Below are 22,408 nucleotides of genomic sequence, written 5' to 3' on the forward strand. Positions count from 1 at the left end.
AGGAAATTAAGAAAGCAATCCCATTTACAATAGCCACAAAAGTTTAAATGCTTAGGTGTAAAACTGAGAACTATAAGACACTGATGAAAGAAATAGAAAAAAAGCACAGATAAGTGGGAAAATGTTCCATTTTCATGAATTCAAATAATTAATATTTTTGTTTTTTTTGAAGTAATTTCTGGTAACAATTTTGTAAACTATTAAAGCTTTACAGATTTAATGGTACACAGTACACAGACAATGTACATGCATACACTGTCTTCTACCCCTTAGGTTCTTTTCATAGTTTTATTCATTTTCTGTGTTTGTATGTGTGTGCTTATGTGTGTGTTTTATATAAATGACATAACTTATGTAATGGAATGTGTAACTATGCACTTGTATGTATTGTTTTATAGCTGTACAAGTACATATGTTTTACCTAAAGAAAATATAACACAGGGGGCAGTGCCAAGATGATCAAGAGGAGGCAACACTGGAATGCAGTTCCCAGCAAATGAGATGCAGAGGGCTAGAGGACTTCACGATTCCAAGTGATGTGCTGGGTTTATTTTGGGGGGACTGGAAGGACCCTGAAAGTAGCCCAGGAAGGGAGCCAAAGCAGGATGAGAGCTGCCCAGGGAGAACAAACCAAGACAGGGCAGGGCCTGTCCCCACCTTGAACATGTAGCTGGCTTGGAGAGTTGGGGGACTTCACCCCATCGGTGCTCCAATTCAGATCCTGTGCTTACCTCATCCCTCCTGCAACCCACGGTCCAAGAGAGCCCTGCCAGACTGAGGGGCATCTTGGGTTGTTGATGCATATCTGAGTGATGGCTCCCACCTGGTGCTCTAAGTTGTTGGCTGGACTTGGGTGGGAGTTTGGACTAGTGCCAGTGGGATGGAACAACCTGTTCCACAGAAAGAGGCACAGTTGAAAGCAGGGAAACAGGTCATAAGGCCTCACAGGCCCCATCCCCCATAAAGCTCAAACTGAAGCCTGCATGCCAGACAGCTTGGCCGTGAATACACCAGGTTGACCCCAACCAGGAAGATCGAGCTCAGGGAAGGAGATATGCCATTGGGAAGATGAGGCTAATTTCACCTGCAAACAAACACCATAGGAAGACCACCCACCCAGCAACCTGACGGAATCCAAAGCAACCTAGCAGTGCCTCTACAGGTCAAGAAAGATATAGCTCCAACTGCAACAGAAGGGACATCCATTCAGAGATTTCTCCCGAAATCACCAACGTCAAAGATCAAGAAAGATAAATCCATGAAGATGGGAAAAAAACAGCACAGAAACAATGAAACTTTCAAAGACCAGGACACCTCTCCCATTCCCAGGGATCACAACTCCTCACCATCAAGGGAACAAAACAAGACAGAAAACGAGTGTGACAAATTGACAGAAGTAGACTTCAGAAGGTGGATAATAACAAACTTCTCTGAGTTAAAAGACCATGTTCTCCCAAAGCAAAGAAACTCAGAACTTTGAAAAAAGGTTAGATGAAATGCTAACTAGAATAACCAGCTTAGAGAAGAACATATATGACTTGATGGAGCTGAAAAACACAGCATGAGAACTTTATGAGGCATGCACAAGTTTCAACAGCTCAACCAATCAAGCAGAAGAAATATCAGAGATAGAAGATCAAATCAATGAAATAAAATGAGAAGGAAGATTAGATACAAAAGAGTGAAAATAAATGAACAAAGCCTACAGGGATTATGGGATTATGTGAAAAGGCGTAATCTACGCTTGATCAGTGTACCGGAATGTGACGGGGTGAATGAATCCAAGTTAGAAAACACTCTTCAGGATATTATCCAAGAGAACTTCCCCAACCTAACTAGGCAGGCCAACATTCAAATCCAGGAAATACAGAGAACACCACAAAGATATTCCTCAAGAAGAGCAACCCCAAGGCCCATAATCGTCAGATTCACCGTGGTTGAAATGAAGGAAAAAAATCCTAAGGGCAGCCAGAAAGGTCGAGTCACTCACAAAGGAAAGACCGTGAGACTCACAGCAGATTTCTAGGCAGAAACTCTACAAGCTAAAAGGGAGTGGGGGCCAATATTCAACATCCTTAAAGAAAAGAACTTTCAACCCAGAATTTCATATACAGCCAAACTAAGCTTCATAAGTGAAGGAGAAATACAATCCTTTACAGACAAGCAATTGCTGAGATATTTTGTCGCTACATGACCTGCCTTACAAGAGCCCCTGAAGGAACTACTAAATGTGGAAAGGAAGAACCAGTACCAGCCACTGCAAAAACATACCAAATGGTAAAGAACAATGATGCAATGAAGAAACCACATCAACTAGTGGGCAAAACAACCAGCCAGTAACAAAATGGCAGGATCAAATTCAAACATAACAATATTAACATTGAATGTAAATGGCCAAAATGCCCCAATTGAAAGACACAGACTGGCAAACTGGATAAAAAGTCAAGACCCAATGGTGTGCCATATTCAGGAGACACATCTCACATGCAAAGACTCACATAGACTCAAAATAAAGGGATGGAAGAAGATATGGAGAGCAAAGAAAAGCAGGAGTAGCAATCTTCTCTGATAAAATGCACTTTAAACCAACAAAGATCAAAAGAGACAAAGAAGGGCATTACATAATGGTAAAAGGATCAGTGAAACAAAAGAGCTAACTATCTTAAATATATATGCACCCAGTGCAGGAGCACCCAGATACATAAAGCAAATTCTTAATGACCTACAAAGAGACTTAGACTCCCACACAATAATAGTGGGAGGCTTTAACACTCCACTGACAATATTGGACAGATCATCAAGACAGAAAGTCAACAAGGATATCCAGGACTTGAACGCAGATCTGGATCAAGCAGACCTAATAGACATATACAGAACTCTCCATCCCAAATCCACAGAATACACATTCTTCTCAGCACCACATCACACTTACTCTAAAATTGACCACATAATTGGAAGTAAATCACTACTCAGCAAATTTAAAAGAACAGAAATTATAGCAAATAGTCTCTCAGACCACAGCACAATCGAATTGGAGCTCAGGATTAAGAAAAGCACTCAAAACTGCACAATCACATGGAAACAGAACAGCCCAATCGATCAAGCAGAAGAAATATCATGAATGATGAATGGATAAACAATGAAATGAAGGCAGAAATAAAAATGTTATTCGAAAACAAAGAGAATGAAGACACAATGTACCAGAATCTTTGGGACAAATTTAAAGCAGTGTCTAGAGGGAATTTTATAGCAATAAATGCCCACATGAGAAACAAGAAAAGATCTAAAATTGACACCCTATCATCAAAATGAAAAGAGATAGAGGAGCAAGATCAAAAAAACTCAAAATCAAGCAGAAGACAGGAAATAACTAAGATCAGAGTCGATAGAAGTGAAGGATATAGAGACACAAAAACCCCTTCAAAAAATCAATAAATCCAAGTGTTGGTTTTTTGAAAAGATCAACAAAACAGACCGCTAGCTAAACTAATAAGAAACAAAAGAGAGAAGTATTGAATAGATTCAATAAAAAATGATAAAAGGGAGATCACCACCATATCCTCAGAAATACAAACTACCATCAAATATTACTACAAACAGCTTTATGCACATAAGTAAATCTGGAAGAATTGAATAAATTCCTGGATCCCTGCACACTCCAAAGACTAAACCAGGAAGAAGTTGAAACCCTGAATAGACCAATAACAGGGTCTGAAGTTGAGGCAGCAATTAATAGCCTACCAATCAAAGTTCAGGTCCGCACGGGTTCACAGCTGAATTCTACCAGATGTACAAAGAGGAGCTGGTACCATCCCTGTTGAAACTATTCCAAATAATACAAAAAGAGGGAATCCTCCCTAACGCTTTCTATGAAACCAATATCACTCTGATACCGAAATCTGGCAGAGTGGACATAACTAAAAAAGAAAACTACAGGCCAATATCCATGATGAACATTGATGCAAAAATCTTCAGTAAAATACTGGCAAACCGTAACTAACAGCACATAAAAAAGCTTATCCACCACGATCAAGTAGGCTTCATCCTGAGGATGCAAGGCTGGTTCAACATAGGCAAAACTATAAACTTAATTCACCACGTAAACAGAACCAAAGACAAAAACCACATGATTATCTCAATTGATGCAGAGAAGGCCTTTGAATATTCAACAGCTCTTTATGCTAAAAATTCTCAATAAACTAGGTATCGATGGAATGTATGTCAAAATAATAAAAGCTATTTATGACAAATGCACAGCCAATATCATCCTGAATGGGTAAAAACTAGAAGCATTCCCTTTAAAAACTGGCACTACACAAGGATGCCCTCTTTCACCACTCCTATTCAATATAGTATTGGAAGTTCTAGCCAGGGTAATTCAGCAAGAAAAAGAAATAAAGGGCATTCAATTAGGAAAAAAAGTCAAATTGTCCCTATTTGCAGACAATATGATTATGTATTTAGAAGACCCCATCATCTCAGCCCAAAACCTCCTTAAGCTGATAGGCAACTTTTGCAAAGTCTCAGGATACAAAATCAATGTGCAGAAATCACAAGCATTCCTATACACCAACAACATACAGAAAGCCAAATCATGAGCAAACTCCCATTTATAATTGCTACAAAGAGAATAAAATACCTAGGAATACAACTAACAAAGGATGTAAGATCTCTTCAAGGAGAACTACAAACCACTGCTCAAGGAAATAAGAGAGGATGCAAACAGATGGAAAAACTTTCCAGGCTCATGGTTAGAAAGAATCCATAATGTGGAAAATAAAAATAAATAAATAAAGAACTATTGTTACACATAGCAATGTAATGGAATCTCAAGATAATCACGTTGTGTGAAATAAGCCACACAAAAAATGATACATACTCTGTGAGGCAAGTCGAATTCTAAAAAAAAAATACAAACTTAAAAAAAGGAGAAAAATATACAATATTAATTAGTATATTTTAACCTAAGTTATATATGATTTTGTGCCTGCTCCTGTCTGTCTTAAATACATACCTTTGTAATACAAATTTGACTTAGTTTTTGTTGTTGATGCTGATTTTTAATCTAATTGACATATTATATTTTTCCTATTATTCTATTATGAAAAATTTCAACAAACACTAAACTTGAAAGACTCTTACAAGGAATATTCATATATATACAACCTAGATTCTAACATTAGGAATTTACTATGTTTCCTTTATCACATCTATCGATCTATGTATTGTTGTATTTTGCCATAAATCCATCTTAAATTTTTTGCCTTGTTTTAAACCGTCACATAGCATTTCATAGAATTGTAATAACATAGTTTGTCTGAGGTTTACTTCTATTATATACAATGTTGAAATTAATATTCTTGTCTATTTACACCCATTTTCGTGAATAATTAGGAGCAGAAATTTCTGTAATATGCATGGCAAATATTTTAAATATTTAGTAGATATTAACAAATTACTTTCCATAGTAGTTCTACCAATTTGTAGTTCTCATTGGAGTATGAGAGGCTTGTTTCCTCACATATTTTCACAGGCCTTCATCAATTTCTAAAATGTTTTTTAAATGTTAGTCAATATAATGAAATGGTGATAAATGATTTCTTTTTCTGCTTTTATTTTCATGTTTTATTGTCCATTTTGGCTTTTGTTTTCATTCTTATACTTTGACTATAATTTCACTGGATAATCTTTTTCACATATACTCTGGATAGTAATTATTTATCTGCTATGTGTTTGGCAAATAATTTCCCTTGTCTATTGCTCAGTTTTCCGCTTATCTTGTGTACAGAACTATTCCATCTTACATTTATATGGCACTTTTACTTTAGTTGATCTTCAGGGCTACCTGTGAAGTTAATAAGCAAGATGGTTTTATCCTCATTTTGTAGAAGAGGACTCTAAATTGTAGAGGGATTAAAAAAAAAACCTGTCCAGTAACAAACAGCTAGTATGTGGCAATAGCAGGACTCAGAGTTAGGTCTGTTGACTCCTGGGTTAGTTTTCTATTGCTGCTATAATAAATTAGTAAAAACCTGGTTTCTTAAAACAATATTTATTTATTTCGACTTTTTCTTCAACTTTTAACTTCGGGGGTACACATACAGGATGTTCAGGTTTGTTACATTGATACATGGTGATCTGCACAAATCATCTGATCACTTAGGTATTAAGCCCAGAATCCGTTAACTATCCTTCCTGATGCTTTCCCTCCCCTCACCCTACCCTACCTCCTCCAACAGGCCCCAATGTGTGTTGTTTCCCTCCCATGTGTCCTTGTAAGAACATGTATTTATTATCTTATAATTTTAATAGGTTAGAAGTCTAAAATGGGTCTCACTGTGCTAGCATCAAGATGTCAACAGGGCTGTATTACTTCTGGAGTCTCTAGGGGGCAATCTATTTACTTAGCTTTTCTAGATACTAGAGATCTGAATTCCCTACTTAATGGCCCTCTTCCTCCATGTTCAAAGCTAGCAACAGTGAATTGAGTACTTACCATACTTTATTACTCAAACTTTCTCTCCTATCTCTCTCTTCCACTTTAAAGAACATTTGTAATGACATTGGACCCACCCAGATAATCCAGGATATTCTTTCCATTTTAAGAACAGCTGATTATCAATGTTAATTCCCCTTTTCTATGTAATATTACATATTCACAGGTTCCAGGGATTAGAACATGAACATTTTTGGGAGAGCAATTATTCTGTCTACTTCAACCCTCAATCTACTGTCTTTCGCACTTAACAGATTAACAAGTAGCCAGAGGAGCAGTAGGGCTAAGATCAATAGGTTTGGAAAGTAGGTCTGAGGAGTGACACAACTGTCACTACCTAGGATATACCTTTGATTGTGTTCGTATTTCTTGAAAGAGCAGTTGTATTTTAAGAACTTCCGAGTGTTCTGCATATGAACAGAGTCAGAGTTTGAAATTGCACACAATTCCCTTTTTCATAATGGTCAATTTGCCAGAGTCTCTCACACAAACACAGAGTGTGTAAGTGGTGTTAGACACTTGTTTATGTCTTTTACATGTTTGTGGGTTCTAATACAAAAGCCCAAGTCACAGAACCTTGGGATACAAAAGCTGGAAGGGACCTCAAAGGCCAGCTAACACAAGGCTCTTATTTTACAAGTGAGAGGACTGAGGTCCAAAGAAGGAAATTAACCTACCCCAGGTAATACTTGGGTTTGTGACAGAGAGGACTGGAAAGAAGCCTTCACTATTGTGCCCAATTTTACCAAACTAAGTTGCCATTTTGGAGAGGAAGAATGAGATTTTTTTTAGTCCCTTAAATTATATCATGAACATGATCACTTCCTTCAACCAGTGGTTAGGCCAGCCATCATAGAGGCATTTTCTAACACGGTTCTATGGGGATAAAGAAAGTATTGGGCATGACTACAAAGAAAAATGGGGCTTAAAAGTCAGAACTGCATTGTAGATGCTCAAGAAAAGAAACACTCTCCAAAAGAGAGCTAGTTTTTTTGCTGTTAGAAGAGGGAGAGATGGCACTAACTGGCATTTTTGCTGAGGAGTTCTAAATTCACCAGAAAAAGGAGCCAACGAACACAAGGTAGAAGGTGGCATATGTTTGGCTGTCTAATATGGGAAAACATCATCTAGAGTTGCCCTGAGAGATAACTGAGTGAGTTCTCAGTTACTACATGTATCAAAGCAGAGTTCATACAGCCATTTTGAAATAATGTTGTGGGTATATTTGGGTGTTCAAGTTAATTTTACCAAAATTTATTCCTTCAAAGGCAAGTCTATGTGGCTGCATTTACCCCTTTAATATTTATCCATTTGCTTATTTAATATTTATCCAGACTATTAAATGGATAAATGCAGCCTTCTGAAGGGCCCCATGAGGCAACATAATTTGAAAACAAATGCCAACTATGACTTCTGAGGCTTCTTTGTGTTCACTATCACCCAAGGTAACGAAAGATAATTTGAGGATTGGTGCTTAGAGGAATAGGGCTGGGCCAGTAGATGGATTGATTGGAATAGCATAGGGGTTGGTAATGACATACACACAGGGCTTTTGGAAACAAACTTGATCAAACAGTGAAACTGTCAGGTATAATCAAGTCAACCTTTTAACTAGAAAAGCCTCACCTAAGTCATCTTCTCAAATGTGAAGTTCACAAATGCACTTTTTTTTTCTAGTAGGATCTTGCTGACCTTGAAGTTCAGCTCTAAGACTGTCTTATTATTTTACTAATCTTTCACGTATTCATCTTGCAAATATTTATTGAGCACCAACTCTGTATCAAGTGTTGTGCTAGGCATTGAGGCTACAGAAAGGAGCAAGAAAATGTAATCCCTGATCCCACAGAGCTTCCAATATAAGGTGAGGAGAGAAGTAGTTAAACAAACAATTTCAACAAATTGTGGTTATAGATGTACAGGGCAACTTGGGAGCACATGGCAGCAGGAGGATGTCACCCAGCAGCACAGAAAGTCAGGGAAAACCTCTTGGAGGAAGGGACTTCTAAAGTGAGACCCAAAAGTTTAGTGGGTAGATGAATAGGTGAAAAAGTGATTGAGGCAGATGAAACAACATATAATAATCTGTTGGAGGGAAGAGAGAGCACAATGCACATTGGAAACTGACAAACTGACAGAGCTCTGACATGAGCAGGACTCATTGAGTGTGAGGTGTGGAAAGGCAAGCAGTGACTCAGAAAGATTAGGAAGGGCTGGGCCATAAAATGCCATATAGGTCATGCTAAGAAGTTCGATCTTTACTCTCATGAAATAATAAGGAATTAATTTTCTTAATGTAACAGATATGAGTTTCTTTCTTGAGAGAATAGAAACACAAAGAAGAAAACAAAAGTGGTTTCGTATTCACTTTCCAGGTGACCTGTTTTTTTAAACAAAAGTAACTAATGTATAACACTTGAAAATCCAAACAGTTCAAAATGAAAAATGAACGTCAAACTTCCCCCAGTCAAGTTACTCTCCTCAGGGAAAACCACTATTCAATAGAATATTTTGTATTATTTACAGAAGAAAAATTCCTTGTTCCTCCATGTAAGTATATATATATGTAAGTATATATATATATGGTTATAGATTTAGATATGTATATTGGTTATAGATATCTGTATATCTATATCTATAACCAATACATAGATTCTCCACATATATATGAAGATATATATATATATATGGAGATATATATGTATTATATGGAGTTATCTATATATATATCATACATGCATATATGGAGATATCTATATATATCTATCCATATATATATCTAGATATATTTATATAGATATCTCACTATATATATGGAGATATATATATCTATAACCAATCACAAAATGCTTACTGTTTTGCATTTTGCTCTTTATTTAATGACATATATAGAAAATATTTCCATATGTGCATTCATACACACACACATGGAATATTTCATCAGTTTGAATGTCATCCTTACCTGGGAGTCCTACTAATCGCATTATTATTCCAGCTTCAGTCAATAAAGGAAGCATTGCTGGAGGATTTTGAGCAATAAGGATTTACAATCACTTTTGTGTTTGGAAAAAAATAGCTTTGGCTGTTATTCGAAGCCTAGATTATGGGGTCAAGAGTGGAGTCAAAGAATTATAAGGAGGCCATTCCACTGATCCAATTAAAAGATGGTTGTGGGTTAGACCAAGTCTATGGCAGTGCACAATGCACTGAGAGAAGTGGGTGAATTGAAAAGATGTAAAATATAAATATGACAGGACTTATCAATGAAATGGTTGTAGAGAGGGAGAGAGGAGAGTAATCTCAGATGACATTCAAGTCTCTGGTTTGATACGTATGAATGAGAATGCTAATTATGGCATTCAGGAGACTTATTCTGAATGACACTCACCCATTGAAGATATCCTCTCCCTACTCTAAAATGTTATATTACATTGCTCAGACCTCTATTCTCTTACTGTGTCCATTTACAGTAATAAAATACTTTATTTGTACGTTGTTTTAGCCTTCTTACATGCTATGTACTCCTTAGTAGTGTGGCTGGAAGTAGGCAGGTATGAGGAAAATAGAGCATGAAAAAGAGACTACCATTTGCTGATAACTTACTATGTGACAGGTGCTGCACAGGGCCCTTTTTCAGATACTGCATTTTATTTTCACAGCCTGATTTTACAGATAACAAAACGAATGCTTAGAGTACACAAGTGACTTCCCCAAGATCACATATTTTAGGAAGAGACAGAGCTAAGATTCAAACCAGCCTTGTCCAGGCCCAGAGCCCACCATCAGGAAGCCAAATGAGAAAGTGTAGAAGGACTGGGAGGAGGAGCTGATGCTATACATAGAGCTGCTCCAGGCAGTCAGTGAAGAGGAAAACATGTTAATTGCACAGAGAGAGGAGAGAAAGCTTTACTCAGGCAAGCATAAAGATTCTGTGGCAAAGTGAGTGGGGAACTAGGTTGTTGGGAGGACTCTCAGGGAGACTCCATATGAATGAGGTACCAGGAAGCTGAAGAAAATATACTTTTGACCTAGGGCCAAAGAGTGAATACTCAAAGACCAGGGGAGTTAGGAGCTAAAGAGTTAGTCAGCAGATGCAAGTAAGCCGGTGGGGGTGGGTGGATGAGCTTCAGAGCAAGCATCCCTTAGAGCAATGGTCCTCGAAGTGTGGTCCTCAGACCAGCAGCGTCAACATCACCTGGGAACCTGTCAGAAATGCAAGTTCCTGGGCCTTACCCAAGATTTACTGAAGCAAAAACTTGATGTCTTAACAAACCCTGCAGGAGATTCTGGTACACGTTCAAGTTTGAGACGTACAACCTTGGAGGATCAGGGAAAACAGCAATTGGAGTTCAAGAATCAGAGCATAAGAACTAAACAGTGTCCCCAGAGCAAGCCTAGGACTATCATATATCACAGCAATGCAGAGCAACATTTCCAAAGCACAACAGAGTCTGCTGGTCAGAAGTGGTGGTGGGGAGAGGCTTCAGATATATGGTCTCTGGGGGACAACCCCTCTTCCCTGGACTCCTCCAACTTTCCCCAGAGGTCTTCTTTTTAAGAAACTTCTAAGGGAAAGCTCATCAGAGGATCCTGAGATGAAGGAGTTAGACTGCCTGTGCCAAGGCACTGCCTATGGCTTTTTATTTTCTCCTGGTACGTGATACTGTCACAAATTTTTTACTGTGGAAAATATGGGAAGGAAGGAAGACAACATTTATTGAGAGTCCCAACACGCTGAGCACTGAACCCTTGTGTGCTAAGGGTTCACACAAATGCCAGCTATTCTAATCCTCACAGTATTTCAGTAATGAAAGTGTTATTATTTCTGTTTTGCAGATGAGGAACCAGAGGCTCAAAAAAGCTAAGTGATTTGCCCAAAATCACACAGCTCAGAAAAAGGCAGCCAAGATTCAATTCTTAGTCTTTCTGACTCTAAACTCCACGCTTCTCACACTGGACCATGTTGCCTCTAATTTGAAGGTCCCTGGGGTCCTCTCCTCTTTGTAGCCACCCCAGAGCTGTGTGTTTGTGATGGCCCATAGATGAGTAGCCTGGAAATATTGAAATGAATAAATAAAAGAATGCTCTAGTGACAGATTTTAACATGTGAGGGCCCCTTAAAGGTATTCTGGTTTTATAGTTCTCAAATCTGTTTTTAGACATTACTTACTGGGGTGCTCTGGACATAATCACATTGTCTGGGAGAGCAGTCATACACAGTGGACAGGTTCCTGTGTCCCTTCATCTTTCCCCATTCCTATCTGCTTCCCTGCCTTATCTAGAACAAATCCACTTTCATCTTCCATAAGTAGTGGGTGTTTACTAAGATTCTGTTTGGGGAAAGGATTCTGCTGCCAAAATCAGTTTTGAAAAACACAAATCTAGACTACCTTATTCATGTTATAGGTGAAGAAACTGAGTGCTAGAAAGGCAAAAAGACGTGTCCAAGGTCACTGTGTGCTCTTTAGTAGCATAACTAGAATGTAAACCCAGGATTCTTGAAACATTCTTCTTTTTTGACACAAGCTAACACAGATAGTGTCCTAACAATGAGAAAATAATTATTTCAATTTAAATAATTATTTAGAATTGAAAATTTTAAAATTATAACTCTAATTTTTGCCTTTACTATGTTCCAGTCATTGTGCTAAATAATTAATATGTATAGCCTTATTTATCTTCTCATAACAGCCCTATAAAATAGGTGATATTATTATCCCCATTTAAAGATGTGAAAACTGAGATTTAGGAGGATTAAATTGCTTTAATCATAGAATCAAGAAATGGCAGAGTTGGGGTTTCAGTCCAGAATATCTGATTGCAATTTTCATCCTCGGAACAATGATGCCATATTGCAAATGCCTGTATTGCAAAAAAGTCTAATATTTAGCCTCCCACTTGTTTTCTGGCAAATAAATTTTTATTGGAACAATGATACACCTTATGAACTACCAAGGCAAATTTGTGTAGTTACGGCAAACAGAAACTATATGCTCTGGAGATAAAATATTTAGTAACTAGCCTGTTACAGAAAAGGTTTGCCAACATCTGGTCTATAGACATTAACTTTAAAATGTTTTTCAGTGACCTCCAGGGGAAGGAACCAGAAATGTACCCTGGATTTGCAGGAGTGGTGGGCGCTGTTTGTACTCTCAGTGAAGTTGGTGAATGAATAACACAAGTATGGAAACCTGGCCAACCTGGCCTACCTGGCCTCCTGCAGTCTTCACTGTGTTGATTCAAGTCTATTATGACCTGTTCTTGTTGCCTTTCATGAGTCACAGCAGAGGCCTTATCCCTTCCCCTCCCTGTCATAAATGCCTTAGAGCTTGGACTTGGATCTCTGCTTAATGAGTTTTGTCTCCACCTCCCCTTTCTTGCTTCAAGGTTCACATGTGTGCCAGGCAGATAATTCTAGGGGCTACCATGACCACTGAGCATTTCTAAAGGAGCCGAGGTTGGTGGCTCCTCCCTTCTTTCTATTGGTGCTTCCACCAGCCTTGGTCTGTGTTGCGTTCCATGGGGCAGCGCCTAAGTGTCTGAGCACATTTAAGAACCTCTAGTGGTTTATGACCCAGACTTTGCCCTACCAGCTCAGCCTTCTGAATGTTCTCTTCCCTGGGACCTGTTCCAGACACTAAGAGGAAAATGTGCCCAGCCTGCCCGGAGAACAGCATCTGCTCTTAGCCAAGATCTCCACATCACAAAGTAAGAATATCAGGCAGTGGAACCTCTGCCATACCTGTCCTCTTCCTATACCTGGATCTGGTGGGTAGATGCAGTCCTTTTTAAAGAGACATAGTATTCTCAGATCTGTTGCCAAAAATTGCTCCTCACTCATTCTTTCCCTATACTTCGTGTCTTTGAAACTGCTTTATTTTCCATGTTTAATAGCTATACTGTACTTTCTTCATGGAAATCTAGAAATGTAAATTTACGGGGCTAGGAGGGTCCATATCTAGTTTAAGACTCTCATTGTAGAAATAGAAAAAGGCCCAGAGAAGAGAAAGGGTTGGGCCAAATCCACATAGCTGATTACTGCTAGAGCAAGTGGGACAAGAATCTTGGTCACTTGACTCAGGACAGTGACTTTCACTGCTCTCTCTTTCCACCAGGAATGGGAATGACTTTTGGCTTTAAACAAATCCAGACTCTAGTTTGACCCTGAATTTTGGGGAAACATTTCGCTTTTTTTTTTCTTTTTAGTATTTTCAATTCTTCCGTGTCTTAGTTTTTAGGCTGTTGATCTGTGTTAATCCAGGCTATCTTCTAGCTATATCCAGTTTCCTCTGATGGAAAATGTTACTGTAGCATCAGGGTTTCACTCCAGGATCTGCTAGAATTGACAGAGGCAAAGGTAATGTATATATAAAAAAATCTACCAGTGAGTGACTGGTAGGCAGTAGGCTTTCAATAATTGTAAAGTTCCTTCTACCCCCCTGGAAAGGACTGTGTTTCTCCCTTAAGCAGCACAGTGTGTGTGGTGGTTTCATGGTTAAAAGTTTAGACAGACCCAGTAACACACTATTTTCTTTTACTTCCTAAGTGTGTGACCTTGGACAAGTTATCTCCACTCTCAGAGCTGAATTTTCCTCAGTTTTAAAATAGAATTAGAGTATCCATCTCACAGGATAATTGTAAGACTTAAATAAAAGAATACATGTAAAATCTTTAACATAGGGCTTAGCATGTAGAAAAAAACCTCTTTGATTTATTACCAGTTTTATTTTTACTTATTACCTAGAAGCCATGACATCGGAATAATAGTCAGGGCTGACAATTGTGCTTCAGACCAAGAAGGGAAAGAGCTGGCGAGATGGAGGCTCTTTCCATTTCTACCCCATTTTTAAATGGAACTGTTGAAATCTACCCATGAACTTTGCCTGGCCACACTGACAGTGTCCTCGTCTCAGCAAAAACCAACTAGCAAGTCCTGATAACAGAAGTACAACCCACCCCCTTGTAATTCCTCGTGAGATCCTAACCAGGATTTGTAAAACACCCGGATACGGGTAAAGAACCATCCCGGGTTTTGTATCAAACCAGGCCCCAGAGGAGAAGGACATTCCAGTAGTTTTGTTTCTGGAAAAGAGGGCATCCAGCCCTTCCCCCTCCCTTATCCTCCCATCCCAGTAACCCCTGCCAAATTGGAATCCTGGACTTAATTTATGAGAAAGGCCCTGTAACCAAGATACTGACTGAACAGGGCTGGCGGGCTCAGGCTGAGGTCTGCGGTGCAGCATTAATGGGGCGCTGACATGAATATGGAGTAGTTTTCTCTATCAAAGGTAAGCTTTTTTTCTCTCTTTTCAAACTCTACCTCACCTGCCTTCCTGTGCAAAAATCTTTATTTAACTGGGTTAAGTTGAGTCCTGGCCACTGGAAAAAAGTCAGTGGCCAGAAAGTTGGAGGATGTTTGGCTGGTGTGCAGGAAAGTTAAAGGAGACAATAGGCTCCTTTTGTTCCTCTCTCCAAAATAGCCAGGTCCACACTGACTTGACTGTTTCAGGGCCAATCCTAGAGCCATAGAGAATAGTTCATTTTCCTGTCGAAACAACTTGCTCATCTTCTGCTCATAGGTTGAGGAATTTATTGAGGTGATGGATCTGAGGATTATATAAGTGGTAAGTCAAATACTTAAAAACAACCATGTTTGGATTCATGTTTCAAGACCAGATTGACACAGAGTAAGCCAATAAATGATAGCTGAACTAGGCTAATCATCTGAATTTAAGTAGTCTTAGTGTCTAAATAACAGAAATCTTTTAGAAATCATGTGTTCAAATTCTGGCTTTTTTAATAACCGGCTGCCTGACTTTGACCAAATCCCTGGACCTCTCTGGTCTCAGTTTTTTATACATCACATGAGGGTGGTTGAAAAAGATGGTTTCTAAATGTTTCATGAATGTGTGGATCTACAACACATTCAATTTTTCATTACTCAGCATCTATTATATGACAAGCAGTCCTTTTGCTAGGGACTCAAATATCCATGTTTTGTTGTTGTTGTTGTTGTTGTTGTCACCTCAAAACAATCCTGTGAAACAATATTCCATTTTTTGGATGAGATAAGTAAGGCTTAGATAAAAAAAGTATTTGAAGGTCACATAACTATCACAAACAAGAGATGGGATTTGAATCAAGGTCTTAAACTTCAAATTGGTATGTTTTCTATCATAGACTTAAGAAAGTGGAGGACCAAAAGGTCAATTTTGATGGAGGGTTTATTAGGAAGGCTGCTGAGAGATTGGAAACAGGGCCCCAAAGATAGCTCGGCATTCCTTTATTCAGTTGAGTAATCCTTAGTTTAGGTTGAGCCTGCCTAGCCCAAAGTAGTATAACTGAGAAAGGGAGGTGGAGAAAGAGAAAAGAACATTGTCACATTAAAAGAGCAGTTTGCATATTCTAGGGAACACAGCAATGCAAATTGTTATGGATGATAGGGATCAGACCCAGGTGACACTGGGGTGACAGGCAGGTAAGGGAGGCTTGACTTTATATTGGCCGATCTTCTTTCCAGGTTGGCACAAGGCTTCAGTATATCTTAACTAAGCTCTCCAAATACCCTAGACATTTTCTTCTCTTTTCCTTCCTTTGAGTGCCTCTTCCTTATGCCTTCCTTTTTAATTTAATTTTTTTTTTACTTTTTCCCAGGATTCTTTCTTAACTTACTTATTTGATTTCTCCTTTTATTCCTTCCTATTCGTTTTCCTTATCATTCTGATTCTTCTCTGTGGGCTTAGCTGAAAAAAAATACCCTTGCTCAAGTGAAAAGCTTACATATCTTTCATCTTATTTGATCTTTATAACAAACTAATGAGCAGCCCAAAGTAGAGGCAATTCCCATTTAAGAAATGAGGAAACCAAGGCTCAGGAAGTTAGGGACTTGTTCAAGGTCATACAACCAATAAATGATGAATCCAGAGCTAGAACTTACTTTTTTCTGGTACCTGAACTCTTTTCACTTTACCATGAAATACTCAAGTGGTTATAAAGAGATTTTATGGGTTTTCAATTTTTTCTGCTCTTATAGTGTATGATAAAACCAAGTTAAACAGCAGAAATAACAATGACAAATAAAGATTTGAGGAGGAAAGAAAGGATATCAGTAATTAGAAGGAAGAAAAATACTCATCAGGTGCCTACTAAGTCCCAGATGCTATAAAAGATTATCTTATTTAAATACAAAGTAAAACAGTACATAAACCTAAGTTAGTCTGACTCAAAAGTTCTAGTTCTTTACGTTATACCCTGTTGTTTCCAAGAAGAGAGTTCAGCCTGGTCTGTGTGCATTTTCATACCCATGTACATATTCCTTTGTGTTTAATATGTGTTATTGTATATGGGAATTTATGAGTGTGCACCTATTTGTTGCTATTCATAAAATGGAAAATCTGTATGACCCTGACAAGTTTCATTTCCAAACTATTTCCTTACTTGCAATAGTAATAGCCACTAATAACTTTGGATCATTTATGTGTGCCCTTAAAGTACTTCAGTATATATTAATTAATTTAATCACCACAAAACTCTATGAAGTAGTTATTAGTATTAATACCACTTTAAAAATAAAGACACTGTGGCTAGATAAATGAAGAAGTTTCCTAAGTCATACAGCTAGGAAAAAGTGGAGCCAAGATTCACTTAAGTAACCTGATTCCAAAGCCTTTACCCTGGATGCAAAATTGAATTCCTTATCTCTCAAGATCTTGAGAATTATATAAGATGGCAGATATGAAAAACACATTGTAAAATGGAAACGGCTAGGGATATGTTAGGTAGCATTTCACCCTACTCACCAAATTCTATTGTCTAAGTCTTTTGGATCATAAGTCACTACTACTGAATGTTTGCTCATTACATGCTGAAGGCCTGTACTAGTCTCTCCCAGGAATATTTTCAAGTTTATCATGTGTTTCACCAGTCGTGGAGTTCTTGCCTGGGACAGTTTTCTGTCTAGGTAAATGAGTTCAAAGCACAACTGCTTTGTTGACACATCTCTGAGAAAGAAGATTGGAAGGGGTCCATTGTTGCATTCAGACTTGGAACGAACCAAGGACATTCTCTCCCTGTTGAGAATTCCAAGTCATGACTATTTGCATGACCATATATAGAGGTATTTGTAGGCGTATGTGAGTATGCCTGTGTTTCATCAGTGAGTGTGAGTATTGGCAATATGTGAAAGCTGTAAGGACTCTTCGAGAGCTCATTATATACCACATTTTTATGGTTCTGCACTTGCCTATTTCATTCGATTATCAAACTTCTATGACTCTCTCAAAAGGTAAGAAGTATATAGTCTTTATATAGTAGATTATTTTATAGAAGGAGAAACAGATGAAGAAACTTACCTAAATTCACCCTGAACAAGTATTAGAACTTGAACTAGATCCAACAGATGGCAAAATTTATGCTTGTGCTTCTTTTTTTTTTGAGATGGAGTTTTGCTCTTGTTACCCAGGCTGGAGTGCAATGACGTGATCTCGGCTCACTGCAACCTCCTGGGTTCAGGCAATTCTCCTTCCTCAGCCTCCTGAGTAGCTGGGATTACAGGCATGTGCCACCATGCCCAGCTAATTTTTTGTATTTTTAGTAGAGACGTGGTTTCACCATGTTGACCAGGATGGCCTCGATCTCTTGACCTCGTGATCCACCCGCCTTTACAGGCTGGAGCCACCGCGCCCGGCCGCTTGTGCTTCTTTATGTTACTTTAACAAAGCTGTGATGACCCATCTACTTGGCCTCTGTCACCATGTCTTGTAATAGATACACAGAGACCTCTAAGAAATGACATCCACTCTCAAGGAATCTGTAGTCCCATCTGGGAAATGAAGACAGTTCATGAGACAGGTCATGAGATGGAAAGGCAACAGTAGTACAGTCTGACTTAATCTAATTGTGTGCTATAGAGAGTAAGTAGCCCTTCACAGGACAGTGATATGAACAGGCTAGAGGTGGCCTTCTGGAGTAGTTAGTATTCAGATTTGGAGTAGAAATATAGAAAGTATGATGCATGAGAGACTGTAGAGATGAATTAACAAACTGTAGCCAGGTGAGAGAAAGAAGAGGAAGGAAACCGGTAGTTACTACTGCCTAGTGTGTTCCAAACATTGATTATTCCTGGGCCCTTTCATGTAAGGGTTCTGATTTATTTCTCCAGGGCTGATATTATTATACCCTTTTTAAAGATGAGCAAACAGATTCTGAATGGTTAAGTAATCCCCAAGGCTACAAAGCTGGTCAGTGGGAGAGTTAGATTTTAGAAAAGAGGACCCCCAAACAGATCCTCTCTTACATCAAGGGCTTTCTGCCAAATATGATGTAAAAATTATGGATTAACACTTGGGTCACTGCTGCATATGGAGAGGACTGAGAGTTTGTGAGGAAATCTATAAGTTTGTTTCTTAAATAGGGTAAAAATCTGGGGATTTTCTATCCATATGTGAGTCTGTGCATATTTTTGATTCTCTATTTTTTATTAACAATGCCTATTTCATGTGCTTGGGTTGAAGATTTAGTGAAATAATTTATATAAGGCACTGGACATGGTGCTACTATGTAGTAATCTCTCAGTGAATAGTAGCCATTATCATCATTATTATCATTATCATTAATGCAATCTATTAGGTGTATCTCTGCCTACATGAGTATTTATGTCTGTCTGTAAAGTGATTATAACTGCATGTAATTACTTGTTTCAGGATGTATGTGTTTTTTCGTAGACATGGTTGTTGCTATGGGTATAAGTATGTTCTCTGTGCATATACATGTGTGTGTGCAAGTATATTTTTGTGGAAAATATTATAGCATGGTGATTATGCTGGAGTCTCATTTCCTGGGCTCAAATCCCAGCTCTACCAATTCTTATCTAGATGGCCTTGGGCAAACTACTTTACACCTCTGTTCTGCAGTTTCTCCATTGTAATATGGGGATAATGCTGGTGTCTACTTCAGAGGATGGTTGTGAGGATTAAATGATTTAATCCATGTAAAACACTTGTTACAGGTGCAGTGTGCACATACAATAAATATAGCTTTATTACTATTATCATTGTTCTGAAGGTGACTAAGTTTTTACGTAACAGAGTGGTTTTCAGTGTAAATGCAAGTGTGTGCATCTCTGCTTTTAGGTAAGACTACATGTACCTGTGTGTGTAAATTTGTGTATTTATATAATGTTGTGTTTCTGTGTTTGACTTCAACTGTATGGTATCAATGAGTGCTTCATTCCAGTCCCAGGAAGTCTAACGTCCTGACTTATGTACTGAAATGAGAGGTTAGAATCTTGGGTCTGATTCTGATTCAGGATTAGACCTATGAAATGAGTTTATGAATAACCTTGGGAATCAGCAGACAGCATTTCTTCTGAGAAGTTCAGAATACTTCCTTCACATACTGTCATTTATTTTTGGTTCATTGTTAACTTTTGAAGTATAATACACATAAAGTGCACAAATTCTGTTTAGAGCTCAATGTATTTTCACAAACTGAACACACTTTTACAACCAACATTTAGATCAAGAAACAGAGCATAATTTAGAACCCCTTCTCTTCCCTTCCCAGTCATGGAATCCTACTTCAAAGCAAACATTATCCTTACTTCTACCAGCATAGATTCCTTTAGCCTGATTTTTTACTTTATCTAAATGAACTCATACAATATGTACTATTTTGTGTCTATTTTTCTGAAAGATTACATTTGTCATAGTCATTCATATTGTTATGTGTAGTTGTAGTTTGTTCATTACTATTGCTATAATGAATTTCATTTTATGAATAAAATGCAATGTATTCATTCTAATGTTCATGAACATTTTGACTGTTTCTATTTTGGTTTATGAATATTCTAGTAAATATTTTTTGGTAAATTCTCACTTGTTGTTAAATACAATTTATAGAGAACAGGAAGTGGCAACAACAATGAATGTTCCCTTTTGCCTATGGGAAAACAGAGGCAAAGGGAGAATTAGTGAGTCGGTGACCCGATAGGGCTTCTGATGCCTGTTTCCTGATTCTTGGGACAGAGCACATTCTTCCTGCTACACCATTGACAAAACGATCCAGATTTCTCTTCTGAAGGAAGTAGTAATACATGATTAGCAAGCAGCAAGGGTGACTTTTTAACTATGCCCTTCAAAATCCAATCATTGAACACTTACTGTTCTTAAAGGAATCAGGTAAGTTAAATAAACTGGGCTAATTGGATTTTGCTTTCTCAGTCACTCAATCAGGCTCTTCTTCAGTTTTCTGGACATGTAGAAAGCCCCTTTGTTCTCTTTCTTCTACACCAACAGTTTTCATTTGCCTGTTTCCCAGAGTAATTTGGGCCATGGAGTCTGGCCACCTCGTCTGGGCACTGCTGTTCATGCAATCCTTGTGGCCTCAACTGACTGATGGAGCCACTCGAGTCTACTACCTGGGCATCCGGGATGTGCAGTGGAACTATGCTCCCAAGGGAAAAAATGTCATCACGAACCAACCTCTGGACAGTGACATGTAGGTTTAATCTCTTGTGGTATTTGAGGGGAAGTTAGGGGAGTGCCCTTGAGGTCATGAGGTAGCCGCTTGAGGGCCCTTGAGGATGTGGTAGCAATCAGCTCCTGATCTCTCTGAGCTGTACATACTCAGTGGCAGATTTCCTGAGAAGGCTATTTGACTCAGAAGCCAGCATTTCATCTGGAGTTTGCCGTAACATTTTTAGAGTCCTAAAGAGAATTCTGTATTTGCTGTATTCTAATTTCAATACTCACAATGCTTACTTAATTAATAACAGCTGTTAAATTTTATTCATTTATTTCATTATTCTTATAAAATAATAATGAAATATATACCGTGTTTATAAGATGTACATGTGGGAAATATGCTTCCATAGTTTGGTGAAACTACTGTATATTTATTTCAGATATGTGAAAATATGAAAAAAGAAAGTAAGCCTTAGAACCAAGGAAGTAATGGTAATAGCTCTCACTTACGTAATACTCTATGACACACACCACACTAGCAATTTACATACTTTGTCTCAACTCTCATAGAAACTCTAGAAAGTAAGTATGTGTATAGTCATTTTATAGATGAGAAAACTGAGGCTCAGGGAGATCTTGGATAAGTGACTTATCCGTCCTATAGCTAGTAAATGAAAAAGGTAGGATTTGAACCTGGATAATGTGAATGTAACCTAACACTCTTCTCACCACTCTGTCTCTCATAGGTCCCACAGGATTAACCTTTCCTGATCTTAGAAACTTCCGAATGCTCCACAAATATCTGTTAAAAATAAATGAATGTATGAAAAAATCTTTTGTGACCACAACTCATTTTTTCTCTCCTAAGCTTTGGAGTTTTCCAGAGTTGATTATAACATCTCTGAGCTCTCTGAGAAGAATTATAGTATAGTAGGAATAACAACTCTGTCTTTTTTGACACAAAGTATTCATCTAGTTTCAGAGTCATGGAGCCCTTGTATTTTTTTCCAGGGAATAAATTCATTATTTTCCATCTCTCATACTTTGAAGTGATAGTCCACATTCATTGAGGCATTGTCCACTATCTACCAGGCATTGTCCTAAGCTCTTTGTGTATTTGAATTTTGTTTAGTCACCAATGAAAACTGTCTGAGTTAGGAACTATGATTATTTTCATTTTACTGATGGGCAAATTGTGTACAGAGAAGTTAAGTAACTAGTTCAACATCCCACTAATTTAGAAGTGGGAGAGTAAGCAATCAGTCTAAGTGGTTGGCTCCAAAGCTTGTGGTTATAACCACTATGCCCTAAGAATTCCCATATATATCAGAATGATGTGAAGTCAGGCTACATGGATGAGGAGTCGATCACTTAAAGAGTCAGTCCACAGTTGGTTGTCTCTTTGTTACTATGTATTGTGTCAAACTATGTGAAATTGCCTTTTATGTGAGTT

General features: G+C 38.1%; 1 protein-coding gene across 16 annotated transcripts in view; it reads left to right on the top strand.

The window, feature by feature from the left end:
• Positions 1-13,069: 13,069 nt before the first annotated feature.
• HEPH (hephaestin) overlaps positions 13,070-22,408 on the top strand; it is a 128,558-nt gene continuing 119,219 nt past the window's right edge. For 7 of the 16 annotated variants that reach the window (XM_078362752.1, XM_078362754.1, XM_078362759.1 and 4 more), the window contains exons 1-2: positions 14,682-14,781; positions 20,810-20,989. In XM_078362752.1, the coding sequence (XP_078218878.1) occupies positions 20,823-20,989 (167 nt within the window). In that variant the 5' untranslated portion in view covers positions 14,682-14,781; positions 20,810-20,822. Of the gene's footprint in view, positions 13,262-14,681; positions 14,782-14,995; positions 15,118-17,650; positions 17,778-20,787; positions 20,990-22,408 lie in introns of those variants that run through there. The other 9 variants (XM_002762951.7, XM_054251437.2, XM_054251433.2 and 6 more) reach the window with 6 other exon arrangements.

Source organism: Callithrix jacchus, chromosome X (genome assembly GCF_049354715.1).
Source record: "Callithrix jacchus isolate 240 chromosome X, calJac240_pri, whole genome shotgun sequence".
Lineage (NCBI taxonomy): Eukaryota > Metazoa > Chordata > Mammalia > Primates > Cebidae > Callithrix > Callithrix jacchus.